This window comes from Esox lucius, chromosome 8, assembly GCF_011004845.1.
Source record: "Esox lucius isolate fEsoLuc1 chromosome 8, fEsoLuc1.pri, whole genome shotgun sequence".
Lineage (NCBI taxonomy): Eukaryota > Metazoa > Chordata > Actinopteri > Esociformes > Esocidae > Esox > Esox lucius.
In genome coordinates this window covers 21,108,361-21,125,219 of record NC_047576.1, presented here as the reverse complement: position 1 = coordinate 21,125,219, position 16,859 = coordinate 21,108,361, and the positions used below count along the sequence as shown (strand labels likewise).

Genomic DNA, 16,859 nt, shown 5'->3' with positions numbered 1-16,859 from the left:
TTATAAGTGCAAGATTGAGACTGTAATAGTTGATTTACAGTAATGAATGGGATCAGCTTAGCAGACTCATTGTTACTGGTACCCTGGAAATGTATGGATGACACAATGAAATTATGGAATGCTTTTGGGGTCGCCTGAATATGATTTCTGGTCAGTGATTATTTAACACATTGTTATTATTATTATTATTTTTTTATTTTTTTTACACATGGCATTATAATGGATATGTCGCTGTGATTCACCATAAGCTATGCAGCAGAACCCACTGAAGCACTGGGACAGCTGGTCAGAAAAAAAAATAGCTGATGAATGTAGAAGATGTTCATTCTCTGTTTCATTTAGATTACCAGCAAGGTGTCGTGTTATCACTTCAGCAATACTCATAAATTCTCAGTCTGTTGTCATTAATGATGATGGTGTTTGGATGTGGTCCATTCAAGTCTGTTGTCATTGATGATGATGGTGTTTGGATGTGGTCTGTTCAAGTCTGTTGTCATTGATGATGATGGTGTTTGGATGTGGTCCGTTCAAGTATGTTGTCATTAATGATGATGGTGTTTGGATTGTGGTCCATTCATGTCTGTTGTCATTGATGGAGGTGTTTAGATTCAAGATTAGCAGTAAGTTCTATGTTGCTTTGAGGCAAAAAGGCTCAGTATAATTGGCTTGCTTTATTTCAATAGAACAACAAGGGCCTATCAGATTTCATTCAAATTTATTTATAAAGCCCTTTTTACATCAGCAGCTGTCACAAAATGCTTTTACAAAACACCTGGCCTTAAACCCCAATGAGCAAACAACAGTAGTGTTGAATTTCAGTGGCTAGGAAAAACTCCCTAAGAAGGCTGAAATTTAGGAAGAAACCTAGAGAGGACCAATGCTCAGAGGGGTGACCAGTCCTCTTCTGGCTGTGCTGGGTGAACATGTTAAGAGTACAAATTGTAATAATTAATAAATGCATGTGAGTCCAGAGTCTACTTAAACTTAGTCCAGGTCGGAAGCATGACCAAATGGACAAGGACAGGGACAACACAGGGGAGGGGGAGGTGTCAGCACACTGGCAGCTGAAATCGTCAGGTATCGTCTTGATCTGCAACACAACTAGGAGGACTTTGGACAGGGACAGCAACAGGTCTTTCAAGCCAGGTACTCCTCCGGTGTGGGCCAGGACCTCATGTCCTCCTACGTTTAAAATGTCCGGAGACAGGGAAAATGTTGAAAATGCATTCCTTATATCTACAAGTATATATAGTGGAGAAGGAGAACTGACCCTACTCCCCCGGCACAATAATATAGCAAAGTAAGACCTTGGGGCTGAGACAGGGGGGTCCGGTGACACTGTGGCCCTATCTGGGGGAGGCCCCGGACAAGGCCAAACAGGCAGGAAATTAATCCACCCACATTGACAAGCATCAACAAAAGGGACACCCACCAACCGCAACCACCCTGAATGAGGGCCGAGTGTTGCCAGTAGAGTACAACCCAATTGCACAAGTGCGCAACAGAGAGACAACAACAAGCCAGTGACTCCGCCCCCTAATGGCATTGGAGGGAGGGCATCCCAGTGGTGATGAGAGCCCATTTGGCAAGACAGCAAGTGTGGACAGTATCAAGCCTTTCTGGTCACCTTCACGCCCCTGGGCCAGACCGCACTTAATCATAGACCATGCTGTAGAGATGAGTATTTAGTAGACACTTGAAAGTTTGCGCTGAGTTTGCATTTCTGACCTTAATTGGCAAATCATTCCACAGTAGTGGAGCTCTATGAGAAAAGGCCCTGCCGGCTGTTTGTTTAGAAAATCTAGGTACAATTAAAAGGCCTGCATCTTGCGATCTAAGGTTATGTGTAGGTATTTATGGCTGGATAATTTCAGGGAGGTAAGTAGGAGCAAGTCCATGAATTGATTTATAGGTTAACAATAAGACCTTAAAATCAGCCCTAACCCTAACAGGCAACCAGTGTACAGAGGCTAGCACTGGAGTAATGTGTAAAAAGAAATGTATGTTCTTGTTAGGATTCTAGTAGCCGTGTGCAACACTAATTGAAGTTTATTCATTGATTTGTCAGGGTAACCTGAAAGAAGAGCATTGCAGTAATCTAATCTAGAAGTAACAAAAGCATGGATTTGTTTTTCTGCATCAGATTTTTGCAATGTTTTGAAGATGAAAATAAGCAACTCCTGAGGCATTTTATATGTTCATCAAAGGAGAGGTCAGGGTCAAGGGTAACGCCAAGGTTTCTTACAGTTTTTTGGGATATGACCATGCAGCCATCAAGGTTCACAGTGAGATCTGCCAACAAAGCTCTTTGTTTCTTAGGTCCTAAAACAAGCCTTTCTGCTTTTCTTGAGTTTAAAAGCAAGAAGTTCTCTGTCATCCATTTCCTAATATCTGAAACGCATGCATCCAAAGTAGAACATTTTGGGGCTTCTCCTACTTCATTGAAATATATAACTGTGTCATCAGCCAAACAGTGAAAATTGACATTGTGATTCCGGATTACATCACCCAGAGGCAACATAAAGTGGTGAGAACAAGTATTTGATACATTGCTGATTTTACAGGTTTTCCTACTTACAAAGCATTTAGAGGTCTGTAGTTTTTATCATAGGTACAATTCTACTGTGAGAGATGGAATCTAAAACATAAATCCAGAAAATCACCTTGTATGATTTTTTAAATAATGAATTAGCATTTTATTGCACGACATACGTATTTGATCACCTACCAACCAGTTAGTTCACAGACCTGTAAGTTTTTCTGTTCTCCACTCATTACCTGTATTAACTGCACCTGTTTAAACTCGTTACCTGTATAAAAGACACCTGTCCACACACTCAATCAAACAGACTCCAACCTCTCCACAATGGCCCAGACCAGAGAGCTGTGTAATGAGTTCAGGGATAAAATTGTAGACCTGCACAAGGCTGGGATTGGCTACAGGACAATAGGCAAGCAGCTTGGTGAGAAGGCAACAACTCTTGGCACAATTATTAGAAAATGGAAGAAGTTCAAGATGACGCTCAATCTCCATCTGGGGCTCCATGCAAGATCTGGGACCTCAGTCTCAAAGAAAATCATTAGTAACACACTACGCCGTCATGGATTAAAATCCTGCAGTGCACGCAAGGTCCCCCTGCTCAAGCCAGCGCATGTCCAGGCCAGTCTGAAGTTTGCCAATGACCATCTGAATGATCCAGAGGAGGAATGGGAGAAGGTCATGTGGTCTGATTAAACCAAAATAGAGCTTTTTGGTCTAAACTCCACTTGCCGTGTTTGGAGGAAGAAGAAGGATGAGTACAACCCCAAGAACACCATCCCAACCGTGAAGCATGGAGGTGGAAACATAATTCTTTGGGGATGCTTTTCTGCAAAGGGGACAGGACGACTGCACCGTATTGAGGGGAGGATGGATGGGGCCATGTATCGTGAGATCTTGGCCAACAACCTCCGTTCCTCAGTAAGAGCATTGAAGATGGGTCATGGCTGGATCTTCCAGCATGACAACGATCCAAAACACAGAGCCATGGCAACTAAGGTGTGGCTCCGTAAGAAGCATCTCAAGGTCCTGGAGTGGCCTAGCCAGTCTCCAGAGCTGAACCCAATAGAAAATCTTTGGAGGGAGCTGAAAGTCCGTATTGCCCATCGACAGACCCGAAACCTGAAGGTCTGTATGGAGGAATGGTTCAAAATCCCTGCTGCAGTGTGTGCAAACCTGGTCAGGAACTACAGGAAATGTATGATCTCTGTAATTGCAAACAAAGTTTTCTGTACCAAATATTAAGTTCTGCTTTTCTGATGTATCAAATACTTATGTCATGCAATAAAATGCAAATTCATTACTTAAAAATCATACAATGTGATTTTATGTATTTTAGTTTTTGATTCCGTAACTCACAGTTGAAGAGTACCTATGATAAAAATTACAGACTTCTACATGCTTTGTAAGTGGGAAACACTGCTGATTTTGCAGGTTATCAAATACTTGTTCTCCCCACTGTATATAGTGAGAACAATAATGGGCCCAGAACCGAGCCTTGAGGAACTCCAAAACATACCTTTGATTTGTCAGAGGATATGCCATCCACACATATAAACTCATATCTTTCAGATAAATAAGATTTAAACCAGGCTAGAACATAGCCCAATATGGATTTCCAGTCTCTAAGTGAAGGGAGTGATCAGTAGTGTCAAAAGCAGCACTAAGATCAAGAAGCGACAGAACGGATGTGGAACCTTCGTCTGAGGCCATTAGAAGGTCATTTGTTACCTTCACGAGTGCAGTCTCAGTACTATGACGGGGTCTGAAACCGGACTGGAGCATTTCATAAATGTTCAGGAAGTCATTCAGTTGTTGGGAAGTCATTCAGTTGTTGGGAAACACATTTTTCTAGGATTTTTGAGAGGAAAGTGGAGGTTCGATATTGGCCTATAATTTTTTAATATGTCAGCATCCAGAGGCTTATTTGGTACACATCCGGAGGAAAGGGAGCAATTTATTATGTTCAACATTGGCAGGCCTAGCACAGGAAATAGCTCCTTAAGTAATTTTCTTGGAATCGGGTCTAGCTGAGAATTTGTGGGTTTAGAACTCATTACAATTTTAGTGAATGTGTCGAGAAATACGGTATCAAAAAATTCAAGTTTCTCCACTGACACCTGGTCAGGGAGGTTCAGGACATTCTCAGGACCACTGAGATTTTGGGGACTCTAACTATTTAAGGAGGAGTCAGTTATTTGTTTTCTAATAATCTTTTCATCAAAGTAGTTCATGTATTCATTACAGCTAAAATGAAGCCCCATTTCACTTGTTGAGCATTGCTTTTTTGTTAACTTTGAAACTGTATCAAAGAGAAATTTTGGATTGTTTTTGTTCACCTCAATCAGGTTGGAGAAATAAGCTGATCGAGCAGATGAGTGCTTTTCGGTATTGTAGTGTACTGTCTATCCGGGCCACTTTCACTCCAATTTTCTGAAGGCTTGCTTGAGTGCTCTAGTATTTTCTGTATACCAGGGAGCAAGTTTCTTGTTGCGTATTTCTTTTGTTTTTAGTGGTGCAACCGTATCTAAAGTATTTCGCAGTGTTGAGTTTAGATCCTCGATTTTATCGTTTGCAGATTTATTTACTCTGTCGTTGATGAGCGAACTTGTAAGAATATCAAGAAATCTATTTGTAGTCAGAAATTATAGTACGGCTTTTGAAACTCATTGTTTGCGAAGCAAGTGGATTTCCTGTTTTAATGGTAAATGTAATAAATTATTATATCTACAATATCTATTTCTTGTGACATGACTAAATCTAAGGTATGCTCTTGGCAGTGTGATGGACCTGTTGGATAAAACCAATTGAGTCAATTATGGCTTTTTGAAAAGGGTCATTGGACCTTTCCATTTGAATATTGAAATTGCCAAAAATCTGCCATGACTACAAGGTTTGACAAGAATTCTGGAAACTCATTGAGGAACATTGTGTATGACCCGGGGGGCCTGTAAATATAAGCTATGTAAAACGATTTATCAGCCTGGTTAACTTTCATGAGTAAAACTTCAAAATAAAAAAAAAAGCACCACTTCAGCTAGGATTGAGTTCATTGCTCTTCACCAGATCAGGCCTGGCCCTATTTCTGGGTTAGTCCCAAAAAGAGAGTCAGTTATGTACAAACTCTACCTCCTGCAACGAGCAGAACTCCGTTTTCAGCTGTCTGCTGTAGAGCTCCTGACTACCCCTAGCTGGGAGGGGGCCAGAGACAATTTCTCGATGCATCTTTCTTGACACATCTTTCTAGCTAGTTTACACGCTGATGCTATGTTCTGCTTCGTAAACTCTGACTGTTTCATCCTAACGTCGTTGGTGCCAACGTGGATAACAATATCTCTGTACTCTCTATACTTGCCAGTTTTAGACTTCGCTAGCACCAACCCCAGATTTGCGGCTACGTCGGGACGTGGCTCTACCCCCCGGTAAACAGTGTACTAGTTACATGGATTCATTAGAATATTGAAATATTGAATATCATCCTGGTCATTATCTACAGACACTCGTTTGCATCCAAGGTACACGTTCATCCTTGCCTGACCGAGTGATGTCGACTGGAAAAACGTCCGTAACGCTCTCCCATAGTCGCTGTTGTAATGATTTGTTGATGTATTTCTAGCCCCTCCCAGAGTGTTTTGATTGGCTTTCTTATGTGCCCTGTTTTCAAAGCTTTAAATAATAGGTGGGGCCTAATTTGGTATTTTATTGTAGGATATTTGCCTTCTGTAATTTTAGGATATTTTTCTGGATCACTATGTTTAAAGCTCCAATGGGTGGTCGTTGATTTTAGCTTCCCAAATGGACCCCACACTCTGGTGTGCAATTAGTATGATGTTTCATGACCCAGTGGGAGTCTGCCTTCTACACAAGTCTGGGCTTTAGCACTGTTATTCCAGCTCATACCAGCGAGAGAGACCCAACATTTTCTCCACAGTCTGCAAGTCTGGTGTGTGCCTACACATGTACCTCTTAAGTGGACATGTCTTTTTGTGTGTGAGTGCGTGCGTGTGTAAACTGTATAGGTCCACAGTATGAATGTGGTGATGGCGTGAGTGTATTCTTGCAGTGCTAACCGGGTGTGCACTAGAATTCCTCCAAAGCCCTCACAAGGAAACTAAAGCAAGGTTTTAAAAACTCCGTAGTTAGGAAACCAGTTTGTACATGTCCTCATTTTTAGATAGTTGAATTTAGCTTTGAGTATTTTGGGTTTAGGATAAGGGTTAGTTTGTGTGTGTGCGCGCGTGTGCGTTCATGTGTGCGTGTGTGTGGTCAGCTACCCTCCAGGCCATACTGTGTAATGTGCTGTGTTAGGTGGGTATTCAGGTCAGTGATCTGGTATGAGACATATAAAACATCTTGGCCAGGGAGCGTTATTTCCCATCTCAGACTGAAAAGGTCCTTCCTATGGGGTACCATGGACCCACATCTTGTGGTGGGCAGACAGGCGTGTTGAGGCAGACGTCTGTGCGGGTGGCCAAGGTGTTCTGGGTTCCGTCCAGGGGATGCCGAGCCTTGAGACAAGCCTCAGGAAAAAGATCCAGCCGCACCCCACTGTGAGAAAACACATGGAGTCTGCCCCCTCTTGAAATCTCCACACCAGGATCTGGCAACCACCAGGAAAGAAGGAAAACATACCTATTTCTGTACGAGCTGGGAAAACACAGTTATTCTTGCCGCAGATGCATGGGAAAGACATTGTAGGAAAGTAAAAGCAGGGATAGAGATGATAGATGATAGAGGGGCAGAGAGGACGCATTATAGAGCAGCCGAGAGGACGCATTATAGAGGAGCAGAGAGGACGCATTATAGAGGAGCAGAGAGGACATATTATAGAGAGGAGAGATGATGGAGGGACCGAGGGGAGAGATGGTGCAGGGACCGAGGGGAGAGATGGTGGGGGGACCGAGGGGAGAGATGGTGGGGGACAGGGAGGAACAAAGAGACATGGTTTGGCCTTTGTAGATAACCCCATCCTGTTTACTTTGACCACGCCCATCCCTGGTTCTCCAGTGACAGCTTTACTGTACTTTACATATGAGCCTGTCAAAATGATCGTGTTCAGTTCCATATGACTCCCGTCAAAATGATCGTGTTCAGTTCCATATGACTCCCGTCAAAATGATCGTGTTCAGTTCCATATGACTCCCTCCACCACTCAGAGCAAGGCCTCTTTTAAGGTGTGTTGTATTCTTGCTTGAGTTATGATGATGCCGTGCATCTTAGGAAAGACATTTTGAGAACACTGTGGCTTATTTGAGCATAGAGGGCTCAAAACATTGTTTGACTCCACTGAATTGACCACTGAATTTTTACCAGGAGAGTGCCTGGTAGGGGAGTCATCCTGTTGTATCAAAACTGGCCTGGCGATGGGGTTTTGACCTTTGACCCTGTCCATCTGATGCCCTGCAACTCCCAGATCTGAGTCAGCTGCAGGGGGGCTCAACTAGTTTGGGGCTGGCTAACAATGATGGATTAAGTCATTGCAGTGCAACATAACACGACTTCCAACTACAGGGAAGAGTGTCAGGGGAGTCCTGTGTTGGAGTCCACCATTAATGGTGTTCTCATGCTGTGTGCATGCACGCGCATGTGTTTTTTTTGCCTCTTTAAAAGTGTGCATGTGGGTGTGTGTGTTAAAGGAACCAGACAAAGTTTGCCCTATTTTCCTATCCGAGGAATTGAAGACATGTATAGAGAGATTGCAGTGGATGTAGACTGTAGAGGAGCCCTGTCCTGACCCTGGGGGTCAGTGTAGCGTGGGGCCGTGGCCGTCTGGGATAGAACATGTCCTGTACCTGGGGGCCAGTGTAGTGTGGGGCCGTGGCCGTCTGGGATAGAACATGTCCTGTACCTGGGGGCCAGTGTAGCAGGGGACCGTGGCCGTCTGGGATAGAACATGTCCTGTACCTGGGGGCCAGTGTAGCGTGGGACCGTGGCGTCTGGGATAGAACACGGAGCAGAGCAGGAGGAGCTGGAGCCCTGGCCCTCTATCAACCCCTATATCTCACAGGAAGAGGAAACTCCCCCCTCGGATATCAGCCCTATCACGTCCTGCATCTGATAAGACTCTGGAGGAGAAACACGGTGTCCCGGGCCGCTTCCATCACGACGCAGCAGAGAGCTCCATCCATTACCCGTGTCCATTCCCCTCCACTCCCTCTCCCCTGCTGCCACTGTGAAGGAGATTAGGACATTGTGAGGCCTCCAGTCTCAATCCTCCTGGTAGGCTCCTTGACCCCCAACAGACTGTTCATTCGCTGCTCAGGAGGTCCTTTCATTTCGCAGTCTCTCCATGTCAGTAATTTCTGAGACGATAAGATCGCCGAGTATCTCCGAAACATTTGGAAACCTCTTTGTCTGTAGAGTTTATAGAGGCCCCTAAAAAAAACATGTTGCGCGATTAAAAACCCTTGTGTGGGACGGCTGGTGGGGCGGCTGGTTATGCAGCTGTGCCGTGATAGAATAATCTCAGCATCGATTTGTTGTGAAAATATAATTCAAACGACTCTTATCATTTCTCTCCAGAAGTCTCCTGCTCTGTTCTCCCTGGGGAGAAGGCGGGAGTGGGGGGGGGGGGGGGGTAGATAAGCAGGCTCACTCTAACTTGATTCCTGTAATTAACATTTCATCTTCTTTATTATCTATTTCGACCATGTTGTCCTCTGCTCTGCGACCACTCCCGCCCTGATATTGCCTGCTTGTCTTTGAGCCTGGTCCTGATTGTATTCTGTACTTTCAGTCTTTATGTATTTGTCTGGCAGTTGGTTGCAGACATGTTGCTTGAGGTCAAGTGGACAATTTATCCACCACTCACTATAGGCCTACAGGCCTTGAGAAAGGGATTCCTGTCCTGCTACTGGCTATGCCAGGGGGAGACCAGTAGGTTCAGGAGCTGGCTGTTATCCCTGTTATAATTACTGTACATTCCATCCCCCAGGCCATCGTCTCCCACCACAACCTGCCCACTGCTAAATGTAGTTGTCTCCTCCTGGCATAGCCGCATGTGTGCTAAAATAATAATTTAATTACTTGATTACATTGACGCATAATCGCATAATACCTCTTCATTGAATGGTGGGAATACATGCGTGGAAACAAGTTTCATAAATGGATGTTTCAGGCTTAATTCCTGGTCATTTTACAAGCAGACTTATTTTCAGTATTTTTCTTTTGGTGCGTGTGCGCGTGCGCACGCTGGGTGGGGAACCAGAACCTGGTCTTGGGGGTTCATTCCATTTTTCAGAAACATGATTACAGCAGGATGTTATGCTCCAAACATTTACAGATGAGTCATGTCGTAAATATAAACCAATTGAAAAGCAGACTCCTACATGTACCTGATTTATATTAAGGAGGTCTGTCTGTCTACATGCATAACTCAAAGGTCCCTACGTGGCTTGGTCAGGGTTTCATCCATTCTTTACTGCTGCCTCACGCGCTTCCCGTAACCCTCCCCCCTCCCCCCTCCCCTCCACACACACACTTGAATAGAGGGGTGTCTGAGAGGTGGGTGTCTGTGGACGGCAAGTCATGCTTAAGCAATTGATGTCCAACTACCTCTTAATGGCGTAACACTTCCACATCTGGTCAAATTTAGCTTGCAAACACACACCGACACACACCAGAAAAACACACTCGTGCTTTTTAGAACCAGTCAGATGGATTGACCCAGTTGTCCTCAGGGGTACTCAGTCTGCAGGAGGGACAAGAGTGCCCCCTGAAGGTTTTATTTAGCCTCTTTTAGCAGAGAGCCAAGCTGGCTTATATACACACACACACACACACACACAGGAGGTCAGGCCCACACACTCCATGGCCCCAGAACCTCTCCATAGTAGAGTGGTTAGTCAACTAGACCCTGGCTGGTTATGAGGCCTTGTCTTACACCCTGCCAGTAAAAACCTCACCCCTTACCCCCGCCCCCGTCTGACCAAACGGCCTCGGGAGAGGAGGGGGGGGAGAGGGTGGGGGCAGGGGCCAAATTATTACCATACCTCCTCGACATACCTCCTCAACCCTCCTTTCTACCCCTTTATAAGACCTCTTGTCTTCCTGGAACCCACAAGGATATACAGGCTTGTGCCCTCTCACTCTTTCTCCATCTCTCTCACACACGCACGCATACACAAAGCATATTAGGATGCGTAGTCACACATATGGACCAGGTTTCAGGCATGGTATCTGAACCACTCTAAGTATGTGTCCATTTACGACACGCTTAATCACAGCAGCTCCTCTCCTTCAGCACACGGCTAAGCCCATGATGTGTGTCTTCCTGGGGAGACTCAGCGCTGGACTCTCAATAAATGACATCGATTTCGCTGTCATGCTTTTCAGACAGCGAGCCAAGATTTTCCAAGTTTTTTTTTTTTCAAATTCTCCCACCCACGTTCCTCATGCTGGTGACTGCAAAATATCGCCAATGTTTGCCTGGCTGACGGTGAGACTTTGAATATTCCATTATAGATGTTCTCTTGTTTTTTGGGAGCAGCGAGTCTTTCAGGTTCATTGTCCAAGTTTGCTTCTCTTGTTTTCTTGTCTCGGTTTCTGTGCGAGGATGGCGGGCGTCCCAACCTGAGCCCCTCCCCCTCTCCCCGTCCAGCCCCAGCCAGGCCCCAGGTCTGGAACAGATTACATGTGATATTAAACACATGGCAGCAGTTACAAAAGAGAGAGAGAGAGAAAATAGAGAAAAAAAACAGACCGAAGAAAAATAGTGGAGTTGAACATTTGGGATACATGTCAGCAAACCCCCCGCTCACCCTCCCCTGTTACCCTTTTTTTCAGTTTCTCTCCTCTCCTTTATCCTAGCCGAGTAAAAACAAGTGATCTAATATTTCTAATGTTCCCTGGCCATCTTTAGTCCAGAGACCCTCCCCTGATGTCACCCCCTCCGGTGACAGGCTCATTAGAAGTTGGCACACATTCTGAAGGTCACAGTCGCGCTGGGGACGGACGGGTCAGAGCACCCTCTGTGGCATTTCATGGCCTTTTTATAGAACCATCAAAGCATTGACACCTCTTTTAAAGAGGGACTAGATAAGAAACGATGGGGGGGGGGGGGGGGGGGCTCAGTTGGCTCAGGTTCAGATGCAGAGGTCCTTTCAAAGGACAGCCAGCCTCACGAAGGGGAATGGGATGTGTTTCATAACACTCTCTGGTTCTCTCAGGGAAACCCACGCTTAAAGTTTCGTTTTACTGCTGATTTCTGATGATAATCAAGATGTTTCTCAATGATTAAGCATGAGTCTTAAGTTAAACCCATTAGATTCTACAATGTGGGACCAGTGGGCTGGTGGGAGAGGGAAGAGTTACGCGGGAGATGGTCCGTTAGTCTAGTTCGTGCTTTTGGGAGGTTCTGGAGATGTACGGAAAGGGCTGCTCCAGGGAGCATTTAAGGATGATTGGGATTGGGACAAATCCTGATGTTCCTTTCGCTAATTTGTGTTTTTTCCTGAGAGGTCCCACGGGGGGGGGGAGATGCCCCCGGAGTACCCTACACACCTATCCTACAGGCCGTGCGATCAGTCACGTTGATGGTGATTTGTGTGTGCTTGCGTGTGTATGTGCTTGTGTTTGCGTGTGCTTGCGGGCGAGGTGCATACAGGCAAAGGTGCGTGCAAGCTCTTTTCCTGATTGGTTCATATATTAACAAGAACACATACTGTGCATGTGAACATGTGAATCAGACCTCGGTTCGTTCCTCGGTACATCCATATATGAGTAGCTATAAAATAAAACATATTTTGAGTTTTAAATCACGCAGTCTAAAATAAAATGTACTATTTGGGTATCTAAATGTTTTCTTTAATTATTTTAAAGAACTTTCCACCAAATTTTGGAAGTTTTATCCAAGTTATTTTCTGGAGCACTTAGAAGCCCTTTTCAAAAATGTGATAACATTTCATAAAATAACCTCAAATATCTCAAACCTCAATTGGAGCAAAAGGCAAATGTTTCTTTATGAATAGATATCAGTGAATTACTCAAATTCACTTTAAAGAAGCAATCACCCACCATGTTTGGTAAACTGCTAAGGGAGTGTGCTGGTGAAATGTTACTACTCTAAAATTAATGGAGATTTGGATGCAGAGACTTGGGTGGGAAACCAAGTCAGACTATTGAGAACCCCACCCAGCTAGTATCTGATGTAGCAAGCTGCTTAACCAAATACCCCCATTAGGGTTTTGAGTGGTATGTGTTGTTGAGATGTTTCCAATCATGTTACTGTACAGGTGAAGTCACTACCGATTTACAGTGGGGAGAACAAGTATTTGATACACTGACAATTTTGCAGGTTTTCCTACTTACAAAGCATGTAGAGGTCTGTAATTTTTATCATAGTTACACTTCAACTGTGAGAGACGGAATCTAAAATCATAAAAAATCCAGAAAATCACATTGTATGATTTTTAAATAATTAATTAGCATTTTATTGCACGACATACGCATTTGATCACCTACCAACCAGTAAGAATTCCGGCTCTCACAGACCTGTTAGTTTTTCTGTTCTCCACTCATTACCTGTATTAACTGCACCTGTTTGAACTCGTTACCTGTATAAAAGACACCTGTCCACACACTCAATCAAACAGATTCCAACCACTCCACATTGACCAAGACCAGAGAGCTGTGTAAGGACATCAGGGATTGTAGACCTGCACAAGACTGGGATGGGCTACAGGACAATAGGCAAGCAGCTTGGTGAGAAGGCAACAATTGTTGGTGCAATTATTAGAAAATGGAAGAAGTTCAAGATGACGGTCAATCTCCCTCTGTCTGGGGCTCCATGCAAGATATCACCTCGTGGGGGTGGAAACATCATTCTTTGAGGATGATTTTCTGCAAAGGGGACAGGACGACTGCACCGTATCGAGGGGAGGATGGATGGGACCATGTATCGCGAGATCTTGGCCAACAACCTCCTTCCCTCAGTAAGAGCATTGAAGATGGGTCGTGGCTGGATCTTCCAGCATGTGAACGACCTGAAACACACAGCCAGGGCAAATAAAGAGTAAGAAGCATCTCAAGGTCCTGGATTGGCCTAGCCAGTCTCCAGACCTGAACCCAATAGAAAATCTTTGGAGGGAGCTGAAAGTCCGCATTGCACAGCAACTGCCCCGAAACCTGAAGGATGTGGAGAAGGTCTGTATGGAAGAGTGGGCCAAAATCACTTCTGCAGTGTGTGCAAACCTGGTCACGAACTACAGGAAACATATGATCTCTGTAATTGCAAACAAAGGTTTCTGTACCAAATATTAAGTTCTGCTTTTCTGATGTATCAAATACTTATGTCATGCAATAAAATGCAAATGAATTACTTGTGATTCAATGTGATTTTCTGGATTTTAGTTTTTGATTCAGTCACTCAATTGATCCCTGCTTGTCTGAGTCCTTCCTGGATACCAAGCCCTGCTTGTCAAACATCTTGGCACCTGTGACATCCAAAATGTTGTTAAACTATGTTACGCTAGAAAATACTAAGAGACACTCCAAAGCTTTTTGCTGAGACCCATTGATATTTCATAAGGTTGACCCACACGACACAGGGGTTTTGTTAATAGTTGTTGTGAACACATTTCCTATCATTGCACAGTGTCAAATGCCAATTTTGTTAAAAATTGAATGTTCTGTCATTATATAAAGTGACTGCACATTGTAATATTTCACATCTACATGACAACAGTCTCTCAACTATATTTGAAGTCGCTTCACATACATTCTAAAAGTTTTTCTTAAAGGAATTTTGAAATCATGTACATTCCAATATACAAACGACTGAATGTAATCGAGGTATTTGGTTAGCATTTGAGTCCAGGTTGGGTGGGAATCGACCTGTACAGAGGGTTTCCCTAGTATCTGCTGGCTGACCTCCCTGACGTGTGCCTGCTCTCCACCCCTCAGGTCCCCCACGGCCAGGTTGTTATGGGAGACCATGCTGGTCAGTAAGCAGAAGGAGGCTGTGATGGAGGTCCGTAGACAGCTAGTGGAGGCTGCCAGCAAGGAGAACCTGCCAATCAAGATGAGTCTGGGTAAGGAAGGGCGGGAACACCATCCCCCATGGACATGCTGTACACTGACCACGCTCACTGTTGACACCGCAATTACACAGTCCCTCTGGACTCTGTCCCCCCAATCCCAGTGACTACCACAGAATTTGCTCTCTGATTTAGGGGCACACATTTCCATGATTATAATACTTTAGTTTAAATGTCTCCTGTTTTTATATGTAAGAGTAACATGTAGTAACCTACAAGAGCTGAAGCCTGCTGTTTTTCTGTTCTACCTCATGATTAATTGCACCACCTGGTGTCCCAAGTCCAAATAAGTCCTTGATTAGAGGGTTGTCATGAACAAATGGACAGAGTTGAAAATTGATATCTTTATTCCAATGTTTTTTGACCCTCATTCTATACAATGAAGCCCATTAGAAACATTATCATAGTATATAGCAGAGACTCAGAGAATTACCCTAGGATGTTTGAGAGAGACGTTTAGGGAGGGCAATGTGTGCGTGGTGATGTTTTGACAAAGGCCCACAGCGCCATCTAAAGTGCCCTTCTGCAACTGCGTCTGTGTATGTTTGCCCATGTGGCGAAAGAGGAAATGTGAACCACATGCTCACACACTCACACAAACTCACACACACACACACACACACAGCTGAAGGACTGTTGTTGTTTGTTAATGAAGCGAAGGGGGCTGAAGCAGAGGGTGAAAATACGACTAGGCACGCTAAGACACACACACATCATACACACAAATATACTGATGCTAGAATTTAATATATAGGCGTGCATGTGTGAATTTTATGTAAGATGCATTGGTTGATTGCACTGATTGTAAGTTTCCCTGGATACCAAATGACCATAATGCTAATGTGAAAGCAGATACTAGCAAACAATGAAAGTAACAGATACAGCTCTCTAAACTACATGGGATTATTGCTCAAGTCAGTGGAATGCAAATTGCAAACAGCATACTATGAAGTAGTTTATATATGTTACAGAAATAATGCACATCTGTTATATGTAGACACACACACACACACACAAACACTCACACACACACGTTCTCTGGGCTGATATGTATGTTAATGTTTGGCAGGTCTGGGAGCAGTGTTATTGAAGGGGAGGTGTGCTGTGATAAGCACTGTGGTTGTACTGCTCTTCTAATCTCAAGGGCTCGCTTAACGATCAGGTCGAAATAATACACACACACACACACACACACACTTGCTGCCACCGTGGGGATTTTCATCACATCTGAGAGCAGCGGCGTCAATCGTCCCTTCACGTCCTGGGTGGCTCGCTCCCTTCGGGGTTTGTTGTGACCAACACACCTCATCAGACATGGCATGAAGACAGCGAGAGATGGGTAAGAGACATTTTGCCGGGATCTCAATTACCATACGCCGTGGCAACAGCAAGTCTTCCTGGGCTCCAACACACAACAAAAAAAAAAGATGGCAAAGAAAAATACTTTCCCTATTTACGTATGTAAAAAAAGAAGACATAAAAGTTTAGACACAAAATACCTACTGCTAAATTCCCGCAGGCATTCCAAGAGGGAAGGGAGCTTTGTGGGTCCAGAATCGGGGGGCGAGAGAGTGTTGGTTCTGCAGTAAGCTGCTCCCCCCCTGACGGATAGCCTGTTGACTTAGCCTGGGTCTAGGCTAGAGGCTGCTGCCTTAGCACAGTGGACCTTTATAACCCCCTGGCAGAGGGCCAGACCCCCCCCCCACCCCTTACAGTGCCCCGGCCCTCCCCCACACTGTTCCCATCAAGCCCACTAGCACGGGGGGGCGCCACATTATAGCCCTGCTTTAATGCCTGTCACACTACATGGGGCGGGGCGGCAGGACGGGAAGTTAGATGTTACAATACCTGCACGGTTGTGTCCGTCCACGCACCCTGATGGTCATGCAGATGTTACTGGTCATAGCATGTACTCCCGCTTTGACATGCTGTTTGGAGGCCCATTGGCTCTTACCGGAGCAGCTCTAGTCATGCTTTGTTCCACAGAACTAACAAATCAAGGATGCGTTGATGATGAGCAGAACAGTCCTTGAAAAACATAGAAAAATCGACTTAAACATATTTGGCATAATTCAGTGTTGTTTATCTGTCTTTTTAAAAGTGTTCAACATGATCATGGAGATGTAAATAATCATGTGCATTTCGGTGAGTTTGTTTTGGACTTGTGACCCCTGGTGGCATATCTTATGGGTTATGTTTGGGAGATTTGGTTATGTAGACTGCTGCCTGTTTGGGCTTTTCAGTTTTAGTCCTAGTAGTTGAGCTTCTTCAGCCTCCTCAATGTC

General features: G+C 44.5%; 1 protein-coding gene across 5 annotated transcripts in view; it reads left to right on the top strand.

The window, feature by feature from the left end:
* Positions 1–16,859, top strand: part of scfd2 (sec1 family domain containing 2) — a 103,743-nt gene that overhangs the window by 4,349 nt on the left and 82,535 nt on the right. For all 5 annotated transcript variants that reach the window (XM_010872211.4, XM_010872209.4, XM_010872210.3 and 2 more), the window contains one exon: positions 14,441–14,568. In XM_010872211.4, the coding sequence (XP_010870513.1) occupies positions 14,441–14,568 (128 nt within the window). The remainder of the gene's footprint in view (positions 1–14,440; positions 14,569–16,859) is intronic.